The 26,788-nt window shown below is 43.6% G+C and overlaps 2 protein-coding genes across 2 annotated transcripts in view; one reads left to right on the forward strand and one right to left on the reverse strand.

Moving 5' to 3' along the window:
- Nucleotides 1–26,659, forward strand: part of nrxn3b (neurexin 3b) — a gene marked incomplete at its 5' end in the record, with an annotated part of 217,078 nt that extends 190,419 nt beyond the window's left edge. Inside the window, 3 exons of the mRNA XM_083689157.1 lie at nt 756–1,069; nt 14,632–14,710; nt 23,838–26,659. Of these exons, the coding sequence (XP_083545283.1) occupies nt 756–1,069; nt 14,632–14,710; nt 23,838–24,829 (1,385 nt within the window). The 3' untranslated portion in view covers nt 24,830–26,659. The remainder of the gene's footprint in view (nt 1–755; nt 1,070–14,631; nt 14,711–23,837) is intronic.
- LOC310818174 (breast cancer metastasis-suppressor 1-like protein-A) overlaps nt 1–26,788 on the reverse strand; it is a 409,511-nt gene that overhangs the window by 193,167 nt on the left and 189,556 nt on the right. The window lies entirely within an intron of this gene.

Below are 26,788 nucleotides of genomic sequence, written 5' to 3' on the forward strand. Positions count from 1 at the left end.
TAAAGTCCCTTTAACAATCTCTAAAACACAAACCCCTCTGAAATCCCATTAGTTGTGTTACATGCATGAGTCAACATGATATTTCTTTTTTTATGTGTGAGATATGAGATTTCTTTCCCTGTCATTTCATGCCCAATGTATTGTAATTGTGAATGTGACAAATGTAATAACCCTGCAGTGATACGTGTGTGTTAAAGAAATTAGATTTCCAATTAAGATTCCCGGCTTTCCGAGAGTTTATTTATATGTTTCATTTCGGAACTAATGCATGAGCAATGTGTTTTGACTGTGATATTTAGCTCCTAGGTAATGAAGTTTACTGTGGATGTCAACAACAGGAATGAGAGTGAATTGCTTACACTTTATCACAATATTACAAAGGTCTCATTTAATCATCACTTCACTGGCTTCAAAGAGTAGTTGGGTAACTCAATTTTACAGTATTTTTCCCCATTGGTATTAACCTGGTAATTACTAGGATAATTGATCCTTTTAGTTGGTACTTTGTTGTACTTAAGGGTGCCCAGAGGTGCTTGTTTTGATGAATCCCAATGAAACATACAATTATTTCCATTGTTATTGATGTGCAATTGCCACTTTTCCATTGCATTTCTAACAGATAGATACCAGACCATACGTTAACGTGTACAGTAGGCTTAACTAAGTGGTTGAATGGACCACAAGCAACATGAGTATGTCCATCGTAACCATCGCCCCCTTGCTGTCCCCTCCCCCCCTCCTCCCCTCTCTCCCAGGCCGGCAGCTAACCATCTTCAACACCCAGGCCATCATCTCCATAGGGGGCAACGACCGTAAGCGGCCCTACCAGGGCCAGCTGTCCGGCCTGTACTACAACGGCCTGAAGGTGCTCAACATGGCCGCGGAGGGCCACACCAACATCAAGGTGAACGGCAGCGTCCGATTGGTGGGCGACGTGCCTTCCAGTAGGGGGGGCGCGGCTCGCACCACCACCTCCGTCCCCCCAGAGATGTCCACCACCTTCATCGAGACCACCACCACTCTGTCCACGACAACCACACGCAAACAACGCTCCCCACCCACCATACAGGTACGGTTTACAGGAGGGGTGGGTGTGTGTGTCTGTGTGTGTGTGTGTGTGTGGTATGGTGGAATGGGAGTAGAAGAGTGGGGCAGACTGAGGGCACCAAATGTATAATTAACCGTTAACAGAAACTGACATTGAATTTAACTGTCCTCCTTTCACTATAAAGTACATGACCTGTATGGTATAATAACATTAGATCAGTCAAATTACAGCAAATAGACTATAAAGTCGTAATTTATTCCTGTAATAAGGGTTTTAGTTCCGTTTTTATGGGCGACACTGCTTCATGCCATTTTGGGGAAAGAGAGTGGAACTGAGGCTGTTCTCCCTGCTTGGTTTATCAGGAGGGTGTGAATATGTTCCAGTAGCAGAGAGGAGAGGATTGAGGCACTTCTGCCTATTCAATGGAGCGGACTTGGCCCTGTCTCTCTCTGCCTGTCCTGTTAACTGCGATGCCTCAATGGGCAACCCCCCCCCCCCCACACACACACACACACACACACACACACATAATAGAGAGCTTTGTGAAACGCATCCTGACTGTTAGCCAATGAATGTCTCCGGCTTGCCAAGAAAGTAATCACGCCAAGCGTTGCATTGACGCCGGAGGACAAATTGAACTGGCGTTGTTCATATTAAAGTCATAACTCTCCCTGGGGCACCAGGAGCACTGGAGAACAGGGGGCCCAGGCGGAGACTGGAGCAGGACTTTTATCTGCCTGCTTGCCTCTAAACTTTCAACAGATTGTCCAGCAGCACAATAATGATGACCTCGCGTGTCACGTCCGCCTGCTGTATGGCTTCATCAGCACCGGTAGGGGGGGGCAGGGATTTTGTGTGTGTTGTGTGTGTGTGTGTGTGTGTGTGTGTGTGTGTGTGTGTGTGGTGTCTGTCTGCTGTTGAAAGGGCTGTCATAAAGGCTCCAATGTCGAGCTCCAGTATGTCTGGTTTGAAGGTCAGTGGCCTGGACATTAGGCTGAAACATCCTTTAACACACTCGTATACCATCTGTCTGGTAGGCATCAATAGTGCATTATAACAGGGCGGATGGTCCTGCTGAGTCAGATCCATTTCAAGCATGTCTCCTTCAGTACCAGCAAGGTCACAGACAGAGGAAACTATGCAGTATTCCTGAGAAAATAGCATGTTTTATATATCACAGGCTATCAATATCAAAAGAAGCCAATAACAACTGCGTTTGTTTTGAGAGGAATCTGTAATGAGACAAGACCCTCTCTTCCCAAGGTGAACGAGCTACACGATTGAAACCCTGAAAAAGGCGGCTTGCTGCCGAAACGTTGATCTGATAAATAATTAGCTTCAGAGCAAGAGTTTGTTTTTTTCTGAACTAGCTAGCAGAACATTTTTTGTGACTTTGATTCTATGAATTTCAAAATGATCCGATGTGCTTAATAAAACAACTCTCGACTCTCACTTTCTGGAGCGTCGGTAAGTTTGATTTCGGCTCCTTCTACTGTTTGAAGCCAAGTCTTCTCCAACTCCCTGGGCTGTCTCTACTTTGATTCATTCTGTTGTGTTACTAATTCATTTTCTGAGGCTTTTGGTTTACAGTTCCCTCGTTGACTGTCAAATATGTGGCGTGAGAGGTGAGGAGAGAGACTGGAGAGGTTGGCAGATTTCCTAGCCCCTTAGGACAGGTGGAAAGGAGTCTTGCTTGGCACCTGGCTATGTGTGTGTGTGTGTGTGTGTGTGTGTGTGCGTGTGTGTGTGTGTGCGTGTGTGTGTGTGTGGCTGTATGTGTGTGTAAGTTTGTGCTTGCTTACGTGTGTGTGTGTGTATGTGTGTGTGTGTAGGACCTATTTTGGTCTCTCTGACACTCTGACACTCTCTGGCGCTATACATGCTATACCCCCTCACCCCACCCCCGCCCCCGCCCCCGCCCCCCTCCCCAGGTCCCAGGAGGTGCTGGATCGCATTTCAACTGTGGATCAACACAACTGCATAGATAGAGAGAGAGAGGTGGGGGGTAGAGAACCAATCTCACGCTAAATTAATGATAGCCCCACAGGGAGATGGATTCTCTCTCCTCTCTCTCTCTCTCTCTCTCTCTCTCTCTCTCTCTCCCCTCTCACACATGATCTGAGGCCTAGGGGGCTGCGGGGGGTCTGGGCACCATACATAGGAGGTGTGCTGAGCAGGATATATCCAGTGATGTGATCTGTTTGTCCCTAAGGGAGGACGGCAGATACCTGCTGCCCTGTTGGTGTGTGTGTATGTGTGTGTGTGTGTGGGGGGAGGGAGGGGGGGTGGAGAGTTAGAACATATAGGGGTGTATTTGTCGGATCAAGGTGATGACTCACACAGAGGGAGTCACACCAAGTTAGCCCCCCCCCCCCCCCCCCCCCCCCACTCCAAACCGGGGGAACCTCATACTGAAGAAGATACAGTAACAAGTGTTTGCGTAGCATTTTCACCCAATGATACTTTATTCTTTCTTTGATCTCGTGCCTCAAAGCCAGATGACTCATTCTAACGATTTCTAACCACTTTTTTTTTTTTTGATTTTTTTTTTAGCTGGAGGGAATTGTGAGTCACTGTGTTGCCACACATTCACACTAGGAATGGATTTCACCCTCGTGTTAATCCTAGATAAAGATAGGGGAATAATGCTGTCTCGTTATAGATAGTTGTCTTTAGCCCTTCCGGAACGGAGCGGTATGTATACACAGAATGGGATATGAATATTTAGATCCTGGTTGTTTGGGATGGCCTGGGAATCCTCCTTTTAAGCTACATACTCTATCAAGGGAGATTCGAGTCTCTTTCTCAATTAACTGGAATGCACTGGAGCTGTTTGGGAGTAATTAGGATTGTAGGCTGCGATCTAGCTTACCGTTGGGAGAGAGGCACGGAGGGAGGGAGTTTGAAAAGGATTTACGTAGTCGCTGTCTAATGAAATTGCCCTCGTCCATCATGTTCAACTGGGTTAGTGTCGTATGGAGAGGGGGAAATGGAGAGAGGAAGATATTGTTTTGCAAAATAATTGTCTTCACATTTTCTGCTGAAATGCATAAAATCACTTATCAGGAGGCACATTTGTTTATGTATAAGCTTTTCTTTGAATCAAACCAGGTTCAATGTAGAATACGCTGTTGTTACATATCAGTTACATGTTAATACAACTCTCTCAACTCTCTCTCATATTAGTTAAGCGTCATTACACATTTAGAACAACCTTATTACACTTTTGATCAGCTCACACGTTCTCTCTAGAGTGTGTGTAATATACATAATCATCACAGTGTCTTCTATCTCTAGCTGGAGGGGATTAGCGTAGTCTGAAGCGGTGTCTTCTACACCGGAAGCCTCTTTTCGCCTTTTGTGTTCAGGCAGGATCTGTGATCCACCTCCCACACAGAGCCTGGGGCCCAGGGAGCTGCTGGTAATTGTGTAAAGGTCAAACAGCCAGACAGCTTTACCTATGGGCACCTCTCTCCCCTGCAAGCCTGGTGGGCCCTGTTGCCACACCGCGTTTTCTAACTATATGCTGGGAGATGGATGTGGGGGCATGGTAAGGTACGGTGGTCCCAATTAGGAAGCATAAGTAGACGGATGAAGCTAAAGCCATTATGTGTGTGTGCATACGCGTGTGTGTGCCATTTAAGCAAACAAGACACATACAGTACACATACACACGACACACACACACATACACACACACAGTACGCATACTACACACACACACCACTTCAAGCTGGAACGCTGCGGAACAGCGGGTCTCTGTAATAACGGAGAAACTCAGCCGCTGATGGGGGGTCTTGCATGGAAAGTTAGTCTGTGTGTGTGTGTTTGTGTGTGTGTGTGTGTGTGTGTGTGTGTTGTGTGTTGTGTGTGAGAAAGAGAGAGCCAGTCAGCCAGCTCCGGGGATTCAACCACAGGGGTGGTGGTTAATAGATGTGTCCATCCATGCCTCACAGTGGCGATGTCCCTGTGTTCTGTCAGCTGTTACAGCGGGGAGTTCACACACCACGGGACGACACGACAACACACACACACATCAATTACACACACTGCTGTTTGTCTCCACTGACCCTATAGGACACTATAGGAAGCCCAGTAGGCGTTCCAGACTCCATCCCCTGTGTGGTTATCTGAGCTGTTTTACTGTACAACAGACATCTGAGACGGGACACAAAAACAAACAGGGGAAAAACAAACTAATAGAAAAGAAATCCATCAAATCCTCTGTGTGACTGACAGAGACTCTAGGACAATACAATGTTGGATTCAAAGGCGATATTGTGGCATTGAAGCCAGGACCTACCTGTCTGTGTCTATGTTGAGGTAAATCACAGGATGACAGAGGTAGAGTTACCGCAACGCTCACTGTGGCGTTGATGTAAAGCCCAAATAATAATAATAATAATAATAATAAATGTATTTATAGAGCACATTTTCGTACAGAGACTGCAGCTCAAAGTGCTGTACCTAAAAACCAAGTAAAAAGAAACAATAATACAATAGAAGAAAAATAGGAAAACAAATAAATAAACAGCAGCAGCCTACATGTTAAAAAGATACAAACAATGGTAATAGATAATTGAAGCATTATTCAAGTAAAACCCAAGCAAAGCAGACCAATAGTGAAATAGAAAGATAAAAACAATAGGGCATGCTAGGATAATACAAATAATGGTAATAGATAATAAAATTCAATTCCATTCTATTCGCTTCACATTGATTTGTCTAGCTCTTAATCACAGTTACACTCTAAAAGGGTTTCATAATGCTTGAATATGAAAGACAATAAGTGATAGCACACGACACCCCCCAACCTAATAGAAATAATGAAACCCCTCCTCCCCTTATAGCCGACTCTGTGTGTGCGTGTGTGTGTGTGTGTGTGTGTGTGTGTGTGTGTGTGTGTGTGTGTGTGTGTGTGTGTGTGTGTGCGCGTGTGCGTGTGCGTGTGTGTGCCACGTGTGTGTGCGCGTGCGTGCGTGTGTGTGAGTGAGTGTGCGTCACTGGGTAAATATGCTCTATGTAAATACAGTTCCGTTTCCATTTGATGTCGTAATAATATGTCTTGTACTGTAAGTGCTTTATGGTTAAGCCCAGCTGTTTGTAGGCTGGCTGTGATGGGGTTTTGGTAATGATTCCCATGGTTGTCCATAGAGAGTTATGCTCTGCTACACGATAGCCTCAGCCTGTTGCATTCAATATCAATGAGGCAATGAAAGGGAACAGTGTGTACTTGGGCTGCGGAATATATCAAATGCAATTTCTTGATCCGTTCAGTAAAAACGTTTCTTTTTAAAGAGAGACTTAATCGAATGCATAATTTGAATTTTGCTCATTAGGAATTTAACTCAAAGGGGACCCTTGCTAATTTCGGAGAAGTAAAGATTTCAGCTTAGCTGTTACTTAACGCACATCGATTTTGCATTACAGCCTTGAAGTAGTAATAACTTTCTCTGTAGAAGACTTGTAAGCATTGAAATGGAATCCAAGAAATAAGTGAATTATCAAATCTCTTTGAATTTGAGGCGACAGATATATGTAGCTCTGACCCAATTACAGAAGCAAATCCAACAACCTACCCCATCTAAACTCTTCATTTATGTACTAAAATAGGAAAAGTTTGCGTCAAAAAGCATCATACTGTAGGCTTTTTATTATTATAGATAAACTATAAACAATTTGTTTTTGTAAAACGCCCCTTGAAGCATTGTATTCATCATGTACCCCAGGCTGTTTCTTTGAACCTGTTCCAGAGTCATTAGCCTTGACCTGGGTATGACAGCTAACAGATGCTTAGCATAGCCAGCCAACTTCTCTCCCTGGGCGAGCCAGGACCAGCCAGCCCTTTACCCTACTGTCCTACTGTCAGGCTCTGTTCCCCTCCTCCCATCCTCCTGTCCTCCTCTCCTCTCTCCCCCCATCCTCCCCTCTCTTGTACAGTAACAGAGTCAGCCAACTCCTCTCCCAGGGCGAGCCTGTACCAGCCAGACCTTTACCCTACTGTCCTACTGTCAGGCTATGCTTCCTTCCTCCCTTCCCTTCTGTCCTAACCCTCCTATCCTCTCTTTCTCTCATTCTCCCATCTCTTTGTACATTAACATAGCTCTCCCTGGGCGAGCCTGTACCAGCCAGCCCTTTCCCCTTACTGTCCTACTGTATGGCTATGCTCCCTTCCTTCCATCCTCCTGTCCTCCAATTATCCCCTCCTCCCATCTTCTTTTATCCTTCCATCCTTTCTTGCTCTCATCCTCTCATCTTCTCATCTTCTGTTCGTGTCATGCCCCCCCCCCCCCCCCCCCCAAGCCACCACTTCCCCCTTTGAACAGAAAACCACACGGTAACAGGAAGCTCCTTCTCAACATTATAACACATGTGTGGCCCTCTATATTTAGACCTGGCTCCTCTCCTCTCCTCTCCTCATCTCCACTTTTCACCTCTCCTCCTCACCTCCCCTCCTCATCTCACCTCCCCTCTCCTCTCCTTACCTCCTCTCCTCACCTCCTCTCCTCCCCTCTGCGTGTGACTGTTTGTCACAGCCTCCCTGATGACCTTGTACACTGCGGCAGGGGAGTGATTAAGGATCAAGGCCAAAGACTATTTCCTTTTCCACAGGAAGATAAATGGCCCTGTTTGAAACAGGCTGCCTATGGCCTCAGGGCAATTAGAGTTTGCTGTGAGCCAGCAACCCTGCTCTGTGTACTAAAGGCAAGGCCAGGAAAGAAATACTCCAAAACAACCTATCCCACTGAAACTGCATTGTGAGGGCGACGATGAAAAAAAATATAAATGTACTTTTCTTTTTTCTTCCTTTTCTCTTTTTTTTTTTTAAATTTTTTTCCCTCCCTTCATCGCAGTATGACCTGGGAGGAAACAATAATGCTGACTTCAGGAGGCCTCTGAGAAGCCCACCAACGGGGCTCATTTCGAAATATCAATATTTGATCTCGGAAATCACTTACCGCATGGGTTCAGCTTCGAGAGCTGATCTTTGAGTCCATTTAGTTGTAATAAATCCACGAGATGAAGACTAAAACAAACATCAGAAGTGTCCCAGGTCTACGGTTTTCATAACCCGGCCTTGTGGTTGCTTGTGCAAGTATTCCAGCCGTGTCTGATTTGTACATGAGGTGGGTGTTAATGAAACACAAGCATGTCATTATAAACTAATCTAGGATCATCGGACTGGTGCTCTCAGATACATAGCCAGGTTCACACCTGAGAATAGGACCCCTTATTGGGCTGTTAGTAGCACATATACAGGTAGGTATAGGTATTGCACACACACACACACACACACACACACACACACACCAACCCCCTCTCCCCTCCTTTATTTCTTATAAAGCAGCTCATCTGTCTATTTCTCTCCAGAGAGGATAGAGAGTGAGTTAAAAGAGTTGTGGCAGCCTATTGATAGGGATATGGCTGAACACCATCGATTTCCCTTGTAATACAAGCATCTCCCTTGTCGTCCTGTTAAAGCCAAGATCGGACATGATAACGCACATCAGACAGGGCCCAATCGAAATGGAAGCTTTCGGTAAGGAGATGACTATCTGGTCCGGGTTATGAAGAGGAGGGTGAAAGGAGAGCGGAGAGAGAGAGATAAGGGGGAGGGAGGAGGGGAGGGAGAGGGGGGTGGGGGGCGTGAGGTGGGGCAGAAAAAGCCTCGCTCCAGATTTCCGGACGTTTTCCAGGTCATTGTCATGATGGCCATTCCTAGGTCTAAAAAAATCACACAGTATATATTTATAACTCATATATATGGAAAGATATCCTGGCTGTAAACCCACAGAGGGGGTCTCAAGGTTACCATGGTGCGCCCCCAGGGATCAGGAGCCATGCTTCTGATGCTGTGTCTTACCTCTGCCCTTCCCTCTCTCCGTGCGGTGCCTGCGGTCTCTGACACCAGCCGTATAGGATATCCACGGTGAAGCTCAGTGTGTAAAAGAGAGCTTCAAAAACGATTGATTCTTCATACCCTCCTTTGTTTTGTTTTGTTTTATTTCTGCAAAAAAGAAAAATAATCTTTCGCCATGGGGCTCTGTGGGATTGTAAATAAAGCAAATTGGGTTTTGATGGTGGAGATGATATGGGGTTGTCGTAGAGATATACGGTGTTGTCTTCTCTCTGAGGGTTTATCCCCCTCCTATTTTAGTTTTTCTCTCCCTCCCCGGGCAAAACAAAGAGAAGGGCATTTGTTAAAATAAGAGTGTACAGTAGTCGTAATATGTAATAACCCCTGCCTTGTCATATGTCACCCTGTGTATATATATAAATATAGGAGAGGGCAGTTCTGCTACTCTCACCAGGACTTAATACAGAATCATACTGTTTGTCCTGATAACTCATGTATAACCCAGGGCTATAGTAGTTGTATGTGTTGCTTTGGCTGACTCAAGGGGGAAATGGAAGTGTAAGAAAAACATGTCTTTCTCTAGTTTCACTCGAGCCTGGGGTTTTATCTGACTGATCACATTAAAGTCACAGTCTGTAGATACGCTGCAATGGCCTGTTATTCTTCTCCCCGTGCGACATTTATTTATGATGGGCGCTTTTGTGTGTGCACTTCAACATGTGTTTTTTCCCCTTTTTTTTTCATCACCCAGTCTCTCTCTCTCTCTCTCTCTCTCTCTCTCTCTCTCTCTCTCTCTCAATTCAATTCATGTTGCCAAAGTATGTTTGTTTCATAGTAATATACACACATACACAAACAAAAATACTTTGCAATATTTACGCATTGAAAACTAAGAAAAAAAGCTACGGCTTTACTCAAATGCGTCAGTCCATTTTGACAACTGTAAGGTACATTTCAGAAACCTGCCAGACACACACACACGGGAGAGAAAATTGTTTGCCTCATCCATTATCCACATGATTACTGTATGTACTGACTCACCTCTTTCAGTTGTTATCAACATTACCAGCCTTTACGTAGACACACATACTGTATGCCTGCAAACACACTTCAATGAGCATTATAGGATGCTCATTGAAAACAAGGTCTAAATAGACAAGAAAAACTGCATTTTGACTCTGAGCAGGTCAATGGCAAAATACAACTTCTCCAACAATTATAGCATGGCTATAAAGCAAGCTTATGTCCAGTTTGTCCATGAGTTACGTTAATGATTCTTCAGAGGCTGGGTACATGCTGTCGTGTATTCACATGTAATTGCGCATTGATCATGCAAATAACTGTTATTGTCTTTCTGTCTATGTGTGCGACCCATTATGGTTGAAATGGGTAAGCCATTCATCACTTATCAGTCGGTCAGTTTCCATTCACCATGATGAGGGTAAAAGCTAGGGTGAGGGGAGCAGGTGTTAATCGCGCCTCAGGACGTGACTTGGCGGTGTCTGTAGAATGACTACCACAGCTTTTTTTGAAGCTGTGGTGTCATGAAAATGCGTTTTTTTTTTCTGTGTGATTTTGAAATTCTAACAACACTACAGTATTATGTTAAAACAGACATTTAGGAAATGTCAGGGAAGGAGGAGGAGGGCATGGGTTTCACAGCGGCAGTTATTTTATTGAGTGTCACATTCCGACCGTGGATGTTTGTTTGGGACGACGTGTTAACGATGTGTTAACAAAGGCACCAGTGCTCAATGGTACTGTTATGATTGTGTCTAGAATGGCAGTGGCCTTGGTTGCGAGGGTCTTTCTCAGAAGGGCTATTGGCCATGCTATTCTGTCTCTCTTCTGTTGGATGCAAGTGCACACAGAAGGTGTGAAAACACTTGTGTTCCTTTGAGAGTCTGGCTTTTATTTTGCAAAATAGCTTCATTTTTCAATATGCCATACACACTCACACACATACTCAAAACTATGCGAGACAATGCTCAAAGATCAGTGAATATTTCTCACCCACCACAAGAACTAGGATTTTTTTTACAGACCTTAATAAAAAATTGCTGTCTCTCAGAGTTTGTTCTCAAAATTCCAGTCTGATTATAATTGATTTTAGACTTTTTTTCTGGGGGTCAATCCTGATTGCCGCTTTAGTGAGATATTTCCAGTTGTGATAATTACAGGCTTTGTTTGATAATGGTCCCAGCAGCGTGCTAGCTGCTTAATGATTCACAGTATTCTGGCAGGCCTGATTAAATGACTACTTCTGTACAGATGGGAGGAGCATCTCTCATGTCCTCCATTTTGTAGCGCTGCCATCAGCAGGAGAAGCCAGGCTGTATATTTTGAAGTCTAGCTGCAGAGAAAGCTGTCTATCTTTATTGATCGCAGCATGAGCCTTTTAGTACATGTGCTGAAGTGGTCAAAGGTAAAGGCTGTTTTAATGAGGTCTGGGTATTGATTTAGCTGTTTAGTTGTTTTAGGAGTTACGGATTGTATAACATCCTTTCTTCCTCTCAGTGGTAGATAGTGGAAATCCTGATTATCCAAGCTCTTTGCACCCATCTACATCTATGCGCGTGCACACAAGGCACACACACACACACACACACACAGACACAGACACACACACACTCCACACTTTGGCTCTGAAAATGAAGATGAGACAGTTTCTTGGGAATAATTGCACTAAAAAGAAATCACTTTGCTGCCAAAATATATCCCACTCTCTGTTTTGGAGATTTAGTCTGAGAATTGGATTTCTCCAGCTGTGAAATCAGTTTTTGTGGTCCTGCTAGCCATGCACATCATTGTTCTATACTGTACTGTTAGGAAACTAGATTGCTAGATTTCCTTCAATGCACACATGCAATTTTTTTTGCCTTTGCATTTCCACACCAGTCATTTCCTTCTTTACCGTACTCTTAGCACCATATGTTATTGACATTTCTGACTGGCTGAGAGATGCTGTAAGCTGCATGCGTCAGTTCATTGGCTTTGGCATCAGCCCAAAGGTGGAAAACAGAGCTCGTAGCTGTGAGAGTGGCCTCTGTCTAAGCCATTGTGGGTGGTTCATGCATTTTAATCTGATTCAAGAGTGGAGCCACCACGGTGGAAATCTAGAAATCCATCCATAAATAGCCCCTTCAATCTTGTACTGAGAATGTATGATGCTCAATTTGTCCTCATACTGTACATTAGTTGGATAGTCACCAAATATGTACAGTACAATAGGCCCAATGAGATATATAGAACTATATCTATATCTATGTCTATCTCTATGAGTATGTCTTTATAAGCTTGGTGAAATCAAGTCAAGCCATATCGATAAGTATCCCTTCATTTTGTTAAACCTCCAATCCCCTGAAGTGCCTTTGGGTTGCTGTAATGTTTAGTTCAGTGAGTGTTGTGTCCTGGCCTCTGTGTGCGGTCGAGAGATTACAAAGCCCATGTGAGAGAGGGATGCCTTTGTCAGTGGTGTACTCTGGGCCGGGAGCCATGCTAGCCCTGTTATTGCATCGCGGATTAGTAGCCCACCCACCTTCGCGCGGTGACAATTGTTTTGTGGCTGGTGGCATCGTGGTCCATCTTTTCTTCTGTCCTGGAGTGAGTTTGTAGTGAGACAGACACGCCTGCACGCACACACGCACGCACGCACACACACACACACACACACACACACACACACACATACATACACACACACACACATACATACACACACACATACATACACACACACAGGCCCACACACATACACACACACACACACACACACACACAGCCCCCCCCACACACACACACACACACAGATTTTTTCTCTCGACTGAGAGAATTATTGGACACGTATGAGCCGCAGGGCAGGGCCAGCCTCAGGCATTACACGCTTCAGACTATGGAACGCCATAGAGGTCTTACCCCACCTCAGATCATCCATGTCAATTAAGACTTTTTTAACACATCAAATAAGATGATAGAATCCGATAGAACTTAAATTCTATCTACTCATTTCAAAGATGATCTACCCCTAAAATATATATTTTTTTAAATAAATAAATAAGATGGATGCGTAGCCAACCAATTATTAAGCTAGTAGCTAGCTAGCTAGATTAGTCTACCTCAGCCTCAGATTTTGACGATGGATTTCTGCCCTCTCCTCGGATACTATAATTGCAACGCCTGACCTGACCTTCCCAAACCTGATAGTTTTTCTAACATTAGCAAATGATCAAAGTTGATATTTGCCGATTAAAAAACATATGCAGTGGTACGCAGCACTCTGGTTGAGTCTATTTTAAGCCTTATTTGACAGTGTATGATCTCAAATGTGGTAAGGCCTCTATGGCGTTCCGTACGTGCCATATCAGACATGGTTACAGGGCACAGTGTATCAAGCATCTCCACAGAAGATGTGTACGGGCTTCACAATGTGTTGGGTAAGACTGTGAAAAAGAAGCCTAGCGCAGCCGTAATAGAAAACGACAAGCTTCAAGTTGATACTGATTTGTGAGGTGATGAGAAAGTGGCTTTTGATGTCGGGTAGTCTTCCTTCCTCCTCGCTGTGCTTTGTCCCCTTCTGCATCTGCTTTTACGATCGGAATGACAAGCAATAACAGCTTTCAGAAATAACCGGTTTTACACACATAATGTGACTTCAATGAATAATATCATATTTACTGTGGCCAATATTTTACAGCAATTCAGTTCAGAGAGTTTCCAATCCCTTCTTCCCTTACTTACTCTCACACACACACACACACACACACACACACACACACACACACACACACACACAAATAGATAATCTAATGCATACACACACCCGCGCACACAATCACACAGTCTCTATCTCTCCCTCTCTGAACACATTAATAACAAATGGACTCCCTCACCAGGGAGTGTGTGTGTGTGTGTGTGTGTGTGTGTGTGTGTGTGTGTATGTGTGTGCGTGTGTGTGTTTGCGTGCATACATACATGTATGTGTGCACCATATCAGGGTTCCAGCCTTCCTGCCTGTCTGCTTTCTCCTGGGCAACGGTGGAGGGAAGGAGGCGCTTTTCATTAGTCTGTCAAACTCAATGATATTTAGAGCCTGGCACCGTCGGCCAGCACTGCAAACTCAATCAGCCCTCTGATTTCATAACCACGCTCGATGACAGGACTTATTTTATCGCTCTGTGATCCGCTCTAATAAACGCTCGCCTCGCCCCGCCACGTCAGCAGGCCACGCTGAAATACGACGCCGGCGTCCTCCCTGGTCGGCCGGGAGAGAGAGGGCGAGGCCAGGGGATAAATCAGAATTTGCGGGGCGACTGGAGAGGGCTGATAATCCACCAATGGCCCACGTAACCCCCTTCATGGAGGCCCATTGATTGTCGAGCAGGGAGGAGGAGCGGGTTGTAAATATCCGGAGATGGGAGGTACTGGAGAGAGGGAAGGAAAACAATTATCTGTGTGGGGGGAGAATGGGAAAGGAAGAATGTGATAAACACCATGAAATAGGTTGGATTGGAAATGATAGATGAAGCTCATCATTGTGTTCTCGCGTGGAATGGCTGTACGTACAGCAGATATCCTTGACTTGTTTGGCACTGTGAGTTTTTACAGCAGAACACTGAGTGTACTTGATGATCTCTCACCATGTTCTTTGCTGTCTTCTCTCCCTTTGTGTGTGTGTGTGTGTGTGTGTGTGTGTGTGTGTGTGTGTGTGTGTCTTCCCCTCCGGCAGACGACAGATGACATAGTCTCGTCGGCGGAGTGCTCCAGCGATGACGAGGACCTGGAGGAGTGTGACTCAGGACACACAGGTGGGATGGGTGTGTCAAATTGTGCTTGCTCAGACCTGGTCTATTTCTCCTTTCTTTGATTTGCAAGCGAGGATTTTTTTCCTCTAAGCATCACGTCCCATGGGAGCCTAAAGTGTAACTTCAAAAGACTTCCTAGAAGCACCACATAATAACTGTAGCGTGAGGGTTTTAAAGAGTTTAAAGAGTTCTATGCACTTTGGAGTTAGATGAAAGTGAAAGAGGATATCCTTACTATGTGAAAAGTCGTTTTTATAGATTATTACGTCCAGTGTATCCTCAACAACTCTCAAGTATCTGCATACATAGTCACATGATAACCCACCCACATACTGCATAGTCACATTTTAGTCAGTAATACTTTGAAGTATATAATATCTGATATAAGTTACACTTAGCTATGGGGCCACTGGTCGCTGACATGGTACTGCGATAATACTAATTTTGTTCTCTCAGCATTCAAAGGAGAGCAAACTTTAAATCAAAAAAGTACAAAATTAGTATGAAGCTCCATGTTTTGGCCGCACTGATGCTTCAAAATGTATCTGTCCTGTACATGGTTGATTTCTTGCTGTGCGTTGCGTGTGTGTGCGTCTTTTGACAGAGGATACATTTTGAGAAACAACAATGCTTTCAGCATAGATACTGTGATATGTAGCAGACTAACTGCAACGGTTACCCAGTTTTCCCTTTTCTCATGTTTGTCCCTCTCGTCTGAGGCTTGCCTTACCTGAAACATTCTAATAGAGAACAGATATCCTCGAATTTCTGTGCGCATCGTTTTTCCCCCCCTCAGAACACATACAGTAGTTAAGTTTTGACTCGAGGTCAAAGTGATTACTCTCAAGTCACTCAACAATAGTGTGAAATGGTGAAATAATACACATAACAATGTGCTGAAAAGAAGTGTGTTTTTAAATGGAAACATCATGTCACTTGTTTTGAGAGGACCTGGGTTTAGACTGGTCTTAATGCGTGTTGATATCAAGCTGTCAATCATGTCCCTTCACTGCCCAGTTGGTAATCCTGACATATGCAGATACATCGGTCGAGACTCTCGGTAGAGGCTCCACTGACACTGGTTTTGTGTGTGGAGGACCACTTTCTAAGCCCTTGGGATGTCACTCTCAGCTAGGCTGTTAATTGCCGGGCTGTCCTTCAAAATGCCATCATAGCACACTAATTAATGTCCCTCTAATCTGCCTAAATATGCCCCAGCTTATTACCGAACATATGTCCACTTTTTATACCACAATGACGGCAGATTTCATTTTCTAGACCAGTCGAATTGAAACAATTCTCTGTTATCAGTGTTATAATATAATAGATAACCAATTCGTCTTATTTATTTATTTATTTTTCTGCTAAATTAGGTTTCTGAGTATACGGTATTGTATGTACAGGATCAGCTATTAATTTGAGCATTTCCTAATCTCATGGCCTTTTCACCTTGTAGCTTTATCTCGCAGAAGCGGCATGTGTTACTTGGTAATTTCACTCAAGGTTTTTTTTTTTCCGCAGAAATGTGTTCTTTTAATCCTTTGTATGTTTGTCAGGGAAAAGTAATTTTCTCCCCAACACTATGAAATGTTGACTATACTATAAGTCTAAGGATAACTTTGTTATCTTAAAACATGAATTACCAACACTTTTTTAACCCTAATGAATAACCTAAATGAAATGGGCATGTTTGACAGCTTGTGAAACGTGGACATAATGTTCTATCATTGAAACGTCAATCCCAAGTATTCTCAAAAGCAAAAGTGCAAGTAAGTTTTTGGTAATTTAGTGGTACCCCCCCTCATATAGTGAAAAAAATACATGTAGTCATACACAGTCATACATTTCGCCATGTTGACACAGAAATTCATATCCTCATTCTGACCCCTGCTTCCAATCTTGTGACCAGTTGCATGACATGTTTTGGTTTGGTTTGTTTTCTGTTTGATCTTTTTTTGATTTCCCCGTGAAGCATATATGGACATCTCTCCTCTGTGGCGTTTTTTGACTCAGTGTTCTGTTGTTTATGATTTGAGTTACTGGACTCGTTTTTACTTTTATTTTTTTTGGTGTCCTCATCCGTCGTCCATCTTCCAGGAGAAAGCTACTCCTCCCGTTTTGCCTCATCTTGTGCCGCATGAAATTTTGGTGGTTGAAAAAAAAAAAAAAAAAAAAAGTTCTCCTCATCTTCTTCATGTTTTTTTGTGCCATATGGCTTGATACTGAAACATTCCCATTTTCGATTACAGCATAGGAAATGAAAAAGGCAACAAAATCTTTTCTTGCCATCATCCTTTTTTTGGCCTTGTGCAGGCAACCCCATTCTGTCTCAAGAAAGTTGTGTGTGAAAGAATGACTCCCCCCCGTACATCAGACCCCGCCCCTCCCACCCCCACCCCAACCCCCAACCCCCAACCCAACCCCAACTTCTTTCTCTCAGCCTTTCTGCATATACATGTCTGTTTTTGAATGCAGATGGCATAAAAAAGAATTTTATTGCCACAAAGTATATCTGTTTTTCTATTCTACCTGTTGCTCCTAGTAGAAGGCATTTGTGGCATGTGTTGACTGTACAGTAGCTAGACTAACTAAAAACCTTGGGACCCCCCCCTCCCCCCCCCTTGCTTATGCATGGATTTGATTGGCGCCATTTTGTGTGCTTCTCCTCCACCCATAGCTCTGTGCTCTCAGGCTAACTCCTGCTAGCTGTTTCTGTTATGTGTTCAGGGCCACAGTAGCGGACCTCCGTCACTGTCGCCTCTCTCTGCTTCAGTGATGTCTTGTGTTCGTGTCTGTGTCTGTTTTCTGTCGGTGTCTGCCCAACCTGTCGTCTGTCTTATGTGATTGTTTTGTCTTTGTTTTAAAACTGTTAAACCTGACCTATCCGTTTGATCCTGAGTGAGTTCCACAAGAGGACGAATAAGGACGTTTGTGCACAGAATGACCAAATCCTTGGGTGGTTCCATAGCAACTAAAACTGCTCAACTCCATTACTTTGCAAAGCAAAAACTTATGTACTATGTTGTTAATAGAGTAATTACAGAGTTACTACATAGGAATAGGGACAACTTAATGTAAAGTGTGATTGACAACTAGAACTGCCTTACCGCTGATAATATGATTGAGGGACATGATTGAAGGACATTCTCAAGCTGTTCAAGTCTCCTTATCCTTCATGCCTAATAATTATTGACAAATGCTTAAAATGGAAAAATTACTTTGGTTAGGGAATAAGCACTTGTCATTGGGAGTCATCATGAGCTTAATTATGAGCATTGTCAAAGAATACACTTAAGCAACAGGACAGACAGGAAGCAGTTTCCTTCGTAGCAGCAGTTTCACAGTACCACAGTAAGACATGGACAGCCATGTAGCATTGAAAGATAAAATGCATTCAGTAAATTGCTTCAAATTGAACTGCATGCAACCATTACCCTGTTATCCACTGATGAATAGGAAGGGAGATCTAATGGAGATATAACCTAATTGTAGATGTCTCTTTAACACACGAACCAGGCTCGGGGAAGGAGCCATGAGGCAGTGTTAGATTGGGGTGCGGGGGGCGATGTAGCCAGCCGATGATTTCTTTATCGTAGCTCTGAGATGAAGGGTCGAGACAGGATGTGAGGGGGTGTAGTAGAAGTGAAGTATGATGGGGACGGATCAGTGCTTCTCCTGGCGGGCGTAGGGGCCTTGGCTGTCGTCAGGCCCCATCGGGCCGGCTGTCACTTCGGCACAGGCCTCAGATCAGTTTAAAGGTTATTCAGCTGACACATGTCTACTGAGCTGGGAGGTGAGCTTAATGGCCACTCGACAAATCGACCAGCTGATGGGGGAGACGAGGGACTCGCCACGCTGGGCTGAGGATGCCAATTTAATACGCCGGAGTGCACCCAGCCACATGATGGCGGATTAAGAGCTATCAGCCACGGACGCGCCCCAGCCCGGCGAAGCAAAAGAAAAGGGACACCCCTCCGAGAGAGTACAAGGCCTCTCAGAGGAGGTCGGTGCTTCCTCACATGCTGGTCAAAACCTCTCTCTGCCCTGGACTGTACAGTTTATTCTGACGCAGCAACAGACAACTTATCTCGTTCGCTCCCAGGTGAAAAGTCGAGCTTTCTGACGATGGCAAGGTTGATGAGAGGATAATTAGTTTGGTGGGTAGAAAGCTCAGCATGTATTCACGATGCAGGCACCGGTATACTGTAAGTCAAGGTGGGTCTCTTTAAACGCTTTGTCGGTCTAAGAGTTGTGTTGCTGGGCTGGGCTGAGGAGGTGGGAGCTCGGCTCTTTCTCGTTATCTGCTCCCTACCTGCAGTACAAAAGGTGGAAGGATGTGCTGCAGTAGGCCTCTGGGCACAATGCTCTCAGACACAATGAGGATTTCCAGTCTAAAAAACGACTCACCTAAAAAATCTGCAGCTTGAAATCCCATTGATTCACTCTCCACCGCAGTTAAGGCCGGAGCGCTGGCGTTCCTTTATGGTGTCACACCGTTAAATCCCGCCACTGCGCTGCCCGGGACTCATCGCCATTCAGAAGCATCAGGAAACGCTGAACTGGATGGACACAGAGATTAGTGGAAGGAGGGAGGGGGGGAAGATGAAGACGAAGGAGGGAAGGGAGGGAGGGAGGGAGGGAGGGAGGGGGGGGAAGCACAGAGTCTGCTGCTCTGAGATTTTGATCATCCCCTCTGCAGCTGGACGTCGAAGGCTGCTGATGTAGGGTAGTTGGTAGAGACGGGTTTTGTTCCTGGTTTCGTTTGTGAGTTTCAAAAGCGGAGTAGGAGAGGTTTGCGAAGTGTCGACATTTTACGGCGCCAGCTTGAAGAAAACAATGGTCGCCCCTGTCCGCAGCTTTCCAAATGATTCTTACTAAAAGAGCACTTTGTGGACAAGTCAGAAGCCATTAGGGGAGAGAATGAACGCTGTCCCCCTATTAGTCTCAAGGCTTCTAGAGTTCATCTCTCTGGGAGGGAGAGGAGAGAGAAAACAGTTTCATTGCTACTTCAGGTCTACTGGAGTGTAGAATTATTTGCAAAGTGAGGGGAAGGCTTAGCACTAAGCTCCACCGTCTTGACATTAGTGCGAAAACAAACGCAATCTCGTTAAGCAAACCCATTAGAATGTGCAGTGTTTGCTTGGCATAAAACACTGTGAAATGTGCAGCGCTGGTAAGAGAGCTAATACAGGATTAAAGTGTTTACTAAAATGTCAAGGTCTTCTGTAAGGCTTTCCTAGAGCCCCTCACTCTGCCAGTTCACCCCCCTGATGCAAAGGTTCTGTTGATCCAGCGAGAGTGAGAGAGCTAACAATTGCCCAAAAGCTGTCAGATGGAAATGGAGGATGGAACGCAAACAAGGCCAAGACAATACCAGGACATGGTTAGATAAATACATCTTCCTCCTCTGAAATCACTTACTGGGAGGCATGGCTGCATATCTCACTGGGCAGGTAGACAATTCCTGATTAAAACATTACCATAGCTACACATTAGTAACAGGAGTGATGAATACCCTTACACAGTAGCATGGGGGTGATCCACCCCAGGTCAAGTTTGTTGAATAACATTATCGTACATTAGCAGGTAAAATTACCTTCTGCCAGCATATCTGCAGATTGTTAAGTGCATCAATGGACTAGCCCAGACATATGGCATATGGCAGAGAGCTGATCATTTGCCTAATTCATGTCTCATTCATCCTAAACATATACAACAAGCCCAAACAAGTCTTTCACAGAACACGGACACCCAGTAGCACTAGTGGAAGAGTTACAGTACAGTATGTTAGGAGCCCGAAGCAGAGGGAACCAAGACTTCAGATCTGAAGACAAATGTGCTTTTTTTCTCAAACCCCCCCCCTCTTAATTCACCAGGGGCATAAACAAACGCAATGCCTTGTGCCCTCTTGTGGAACTCCTCTGAACACTGTGTTTATCTGTCAAGCGAAGGCTGTTGGTTATGCAATAACATAAACAAAAACATCTAAATATTTATTAAAAGTAGACAATTAATTAATTATTATATAAAGAGGAAAGCAACTAAAATGCCATGTAATGTTGGTTATATTATATATCACCGATGGAGATCCTCCACTGCTGGTTGCTGGTGAATGGTTTATTGCCTGAGATAATATCCTACAGCCCTTGATGCAATGACCTTTAATGACCTTTGACCCCAGCCCTTCTGACCCTAGCTTGCCGTACTGTGACTGTATATTACTCTCCCTAAATGCAACTTACTTAAAGCATGCATTAACCTCTTGTAGAAAAAAACAACAGCAACTAAAATATACCCAGTTACCTACCTCTCTCTGACGTACACCCAGACTGCACGCCTGTTCTGTGTTTTAAAATACTAACAAGAGATATGTATTTCATAATGAAATAACTAATAATATTAAGTTATTATTAGTTTCATGAAGGTGGTGACATTTGCTTACAAACTGTCCCTCCTCTTTTTGTCTTTGCCTCAGTGTGTGCTTTCTGGTTGTTCATCTTTGATAGTGTGTGAGAAAATTATTAATGCTTTTATTTCTTGCTTGCCAATTTGTTTTTGTTTTTTTGTGTTTGTACATATATGCAAATATACATATATGTGTATATCTATGTTATTTTCTGAAATTGCTCAAAATTACGTCTTAACAATCTGATCATTTGCTTAGAATTACGATTGATAATGTTATGATGACTTATTCTTAATTACTATATTCCTTCCTTTTTTCTTTATGAATTTGTTGACTGGCATTAAGCCACAGATCTGATTAGTTTTCCAAAACATCTGGGCCATTTAACAAATTCAAATTCATCAGTTCATTGGGAAAAAAGAGAAGAAAACTCCAAAATAGCCCCTCACCACTATCTGTGATAATGTTTCAAACCTGTTTTTTACACTGATATCTTTTCCTGTTGATAAGCTATTTCTAATTAAATTTGGATTAATAATGAATGAATTGAATCATTTGTGCATGGCAAAGAAGTTGCAGCTTAGGGTTTGTAAAACTGTCAGTGTTGAGAGTGCTGTTCTCTTTTGTAGATGGGCATGTATATGCTCATTGTTTGTATATCCCCATCCCTTCCTTACAGCCAAAAGCTCTAATGCTGCCCGACCGCTTCGTGCCGCCTATACATGGACATGGCAACTGACGTACACGTTCACTCCCATCTATCTCATTTCCTTCCTAGTATGTTCATAGGTCCCTTCCCCTCCCCCTCCCCTCTCACACTCCCTCCCCCTCTCCCCCTTACGTAGAGATGTTAAGATATGTACAGTCATCCATTCGTTCAAAAATAATTAACTTAAAGGTCGAGCAAAAAAAAACAAAAAAAAAAACAATTAAATCAGTCTGTAGATATTTATGGAGAAGCTAAAAGGAGCTTATCTATCAAAGCAAGACTTATAGATGTACAGTTTTTCTTTTTATAAAACAAGACGACTCTGTCAAAAGAAAAAAAAACGTCCTGAACAGAATGGTGAAGATTATTTTTCATGTCATGATGTGTGGATGTATGTGTTGTTGCCTCCCTGTTACCTGTCTAAAAAGAGATCATAAATACAAAATTAATCAAAATTGTTAAAAAGAACACTAACCCAACTTGTCCAAAAGCATTCTTACACAACTTTCTTTTGTAAATTTTTTTCTTCCTGCCAAAATCATGCGGGCAATTTGTTGATGTAAGTTGACAAAATTGATGGTATGCTTTGTTCCTTTTGAAAACTATTTTTCGTAGGCTTTTATGATTTCTCAAGCTAACTTTATTTTACCTCTTTCTATATTTACTTACTAATCCCTTTCTGGATAACTCTATCTGTGCCTTTAGTTTGTGAATGTTGACTATGTTTGCTCTAACTCTGAGTTTGATGAATCTTAACTTAACTGTGTTTGCATTGCCTTACTTATAATTCTTTCCTTGTTTCCTTTGTTCATTTTATTTCATTTGTTTCTGTTATTTGAGATTTGCATTTCCTTGTTTGGTTATAGTGTCCTGTGTGTGAGCCTTTGCAGTGTACAAGCAAGCCACCTTGGCAAGAGGTTTTAAGCAGATTCAATAGACATCTGAATGTTTCATAACTTCTCACCAACGGCCTTAAAAGGACTGTGTGAAATAGGATAAGCGGGGTTAAGAGAGAAAAGTGAGATACACATAGCAAACTTCCATACTATAAGTATAGAACATACCTAACACTACACATTCCAAACCTAGTTAATGAAGAAAACGAAGAAGAAAACAAAACATCCAAACATTCAGGTGTTGTTGAACTGTATGTTGACTTTGTGCCATTGTGGTGACTGTATGAGAAAAGTCAAAAGGCAAGGGGCTAGGGCTTACTTGGGGAGCCTACTGAAGTCAGAGACCAAAAGAGGAATATTCAGCTCACTGACATATAATTACACCATCACCTCCTGTACATGCTGGGTCCACTCTCTTCAGACTATAGCACAGTATGTCACCAATGAACGTTAGTCTTATATAGGAACAGTGGATTAGACAATTAGTAATTTATGGGTGTCAACTTAGACAAGATTTAATCAACTCCTTGTGGAAGATTAAGGCTTGAACTCAGACACCCCTGTCATAAGAACGTAATCTTAGAATATTGATCCCATTCATCATTAGTAGGTTGAGAACCTTTGATTTATTGGGTTATTAATCAGAACCATATGGCTTCAAGACCATATGTTGTTGATGAAGGCAGATTCTAGCTAGCAGCTCTGGGCCAAACAGAATCAATAAGTCTGCACCCTGCTGGTCCTCAGCTACACACCCAGTGCTGATAATGATATCATCGTCCCTGAAAACTTTAATTTAAGAGAACATAGTTTTAAGCGTAGTGAAGTTTGTTTGACATTTGGCTCACCCCTTACACATCCCTTGAGGCCTTTTGATGCAGTGTTTTCATTTGTATGGCTTTTGTTTTCTTTTAGTTGTTGGTTGTGTTTGGTTCTGGTTTCATTGAATATGCACTGGTACAGTACTTTCTGTTCTTTATGTTCTTTATGTTCAACTATGATTTCCTTTTATGTTCAGCTTTTTATGTTTTTGTTATTTGTTCATTTTTTGAGTGTTGTGTCTTGTTCAGAAGGTATTGCTGTCTTCTAACATATCTTTCTTTCTGTTTTCCTTTTCAGGAGGGGAGTTAGTGATCCCCGTACTTGTAGAGGATCCTATAGACATCCCTCCTGTATCTACCCGTTCTCCCTTCATCCCCCTCCCCTCCACCCTCCGCCCTGTCCTCACCATCATTGAGACCACCAAAGAGGCCCTGGCCATGGCCACAGAGGCGGGGGTACCTTGCTTGTCGGACCGAGGCAGCGATGATTGTGATGATGGTGATGGTGGTGATTATGATGATGATGATGATGATGATGATGATGGTGATGGCATGGTCATATCGGGGTTTGGCTCTGGCGAAGCTTTCGACTCTAGCCTACCCCCCACTGACGATGAAGATTTTTACACCACCTTCTCCCTGGTAACAGATAAGATCTTGACCACGTCGGCTTATGAAGGTGGCTACAAAGCTCTCGCACCCAAGTGGGAGGCCAAGGACTTGAGGCCTAGTAAAGCCTCAGAGGCGGGTAGGACTACACCCACCCCGCCTCTGCCCGACCTCCGGGGCACCGCGGCGGCGTCCGTCCCCTCAGACGCACTGCCCAAACTGCCTGCCGGGAAACTGAACAACCGTGAGGTCAAACCCCCCCAGCCGGACATAGTCCTGCTGCCCCTCCCCACCTCGTACGACCTGGACGGCACCAAGCCTCGGGGCCCCCTCATCACCTCGCCCATGCTGCGCACGGTGCCCGTGGCTCTGCCCACCGTGCCCAGCGTGCGGCGGGTGCCGTCGGGGGCCTCCGAGGTGATCCGGGAGTCTAGCAGCACCACAGGGATGGTGGTGGGTATCGTCTCGGCCGCCGCCCTGTGCATCCTCATCCTCCTCTACGCCATGTACAAGTACAGGAACAGGGATGAAGGCTCCTACCAGGTGGACGAGACGCGGAATTACATCAGCAACTCGGCACAGACCAACGGAGCCGTGGTGAAGGACAAAACGCCCAGCGGCGCCGCAAAGGGCGCCAGCGGGAAGAGACCGAAAGACAAGGACAAGGAATACTATGTATAAAAAATAATTCCCATTCCCAACAAACAAAAAAGTAAACAAACTGTTTGGAAACTAAGACCAACACTTGACAGTACCATATTGGGAGCTGCGATTTAAAAAGGAAAATCCTCTTGAGAACTCAAAGTCATTGGATCATTGAAACATTTTCAAAAGTACTGTGACTTAAAAGCACACTTACTATGGTAAGCATATGGAGATGGCTGATACATAGGGACACTAAAGACCTTGTTGAGGAGCCCTGCCCGATCGCAGACTCTGGCAGTGTAAGATATTTCACTGTTACATCGCTATCCCAAGTGACTGTCAGAGGTGTGTGACCCTTGGCGTAACAACCTTGTTCATTGTAATCCTGTAAAATACAACAACCATCATTTCGGCCATTCTGAAACATGCATGTGAGATGTGTGTGACGTGGTGATGGCATCTGTGTACGTGCGGGACCTGAAGAGAAAAATGATTGTTGGAAAGTAGATTGAAAGACAAAAACAAATTACGGTTTCAATACCTAAAATGGTATGAGGTAAGGTAAGGTGTGTGGTGTCTTTTTTTTTTTTGCCCGGTGCATTTTGAGGGATGAGCTATTGTCAGGGTAAACCAGACAATGCTCAACGAATGTTCAGCGAAAGGTAATGCAGCAATGTATCTCAATTTTTTCGTGCTTTCCTTTTTTTCCCCAGTCTCAGATAAGGGTGAGGATTCGACTGCTATGCATGACGTCCACATTCTAAATGGTGTTCAACCATGCTAGAGAGTGGATACGCCAGGCAAAATAGCAACATATTAATAACATATTTTTTTATATTGAACTTTAGATCCCTGATAGCAATTTTTCAGTTTTCCCATAGACCACTGGTTCAGCCATTTATTACAATTGTTTGTCCCATTTCTCCACATTCTGGAGCTGCTCTGACAGATGTGATGTCATGATGTCTGCCGGAGGATCAGTACAGTATTGAGTCAATGAGACTAAAGACTGTTCAGTGTGAAAAGTGTGAATTTTATCTGTTGTCACAGTCGACTGTGTCAAAAACAACAAATATGTTTACATATTTTATTACATCATAGCCGTCGTACTTTGCAGGTCAATATTGTACATAACATTTGAGTTTCAGTTGGTTTTTTTTTTTTTTAAGTACTTTTATTGTACAGACAGATCATTTGATTTGATTTATCGATGTACTAACTACATGACAAAAATCAACAAACCTTTATTTGATGTTGAGAGAGACTGGAGAAAAGCAATGTACTTGCATATTTTGTAAAGACAGGAGGAAAATATTGTTAGGTTAGAAATCTAGTCTCTCTGGATGATGGTGTTTCTAAGTTGCATGAATATTTGACTACTGGGAGCTGTCAATCAAATAGAAAAATGCCCTCCCCCATATTGTACCAGGGCCTCCTTATTCTTGATTCTTTGAGTGTTATTTATTTTTTTATTTGAGATATATGATGGTTGAAGATAACTTGATAATAAAGGTGGATGCTGTTGGATTTGGAGTCCCAGTGCTGGCACCTTTCTGAGATACAGGTGATTTTTTTTACTGTGATGTCTATGTTCCCTTCTGTTGTGCTGTATGATTTGCGTTCCCTCTGTTATTGTGCAATTTCATTTTAAAGTCTCTCGTTTTTATGACAGTGTGTGCTGGCGGTACGTTTTTTAATTTAATTTATTGCTTAATTTATTTGTTTATTTCCTTCTTGTTCATTTTGCATTTCAAACAAAAGTCAGTGTGCACATTCATTTTGATTCCGTGTTGTTTCTGCTTTTCAACCCGTTAATTACTGTTTTTTGCTCCTTTGACTCCAGACAATTCCCAGCAATAAAATGTTCTACCCAAAGTTTCCAATGGTAAAGTGCAGTTGGATGTCTCATACTGCATGGATTCAAGCTAGAGAAGGACCTGTGTGTGTGTACAGTATGAACGACTGGTGACATCAAGAGAGAAAGGTATCCTCATG

Source organism: Argentina silus (genome assembly GCF_951799395.1).
Source record: "Argentina silus genome assembly, chromosome: 17".
Classification (NCBI taxonomy): Eukaryota; Metazoa; Chordata; class Actinopteri; order Argentiniformes; family Argentinidae; genus Argentina; species Argentina silus.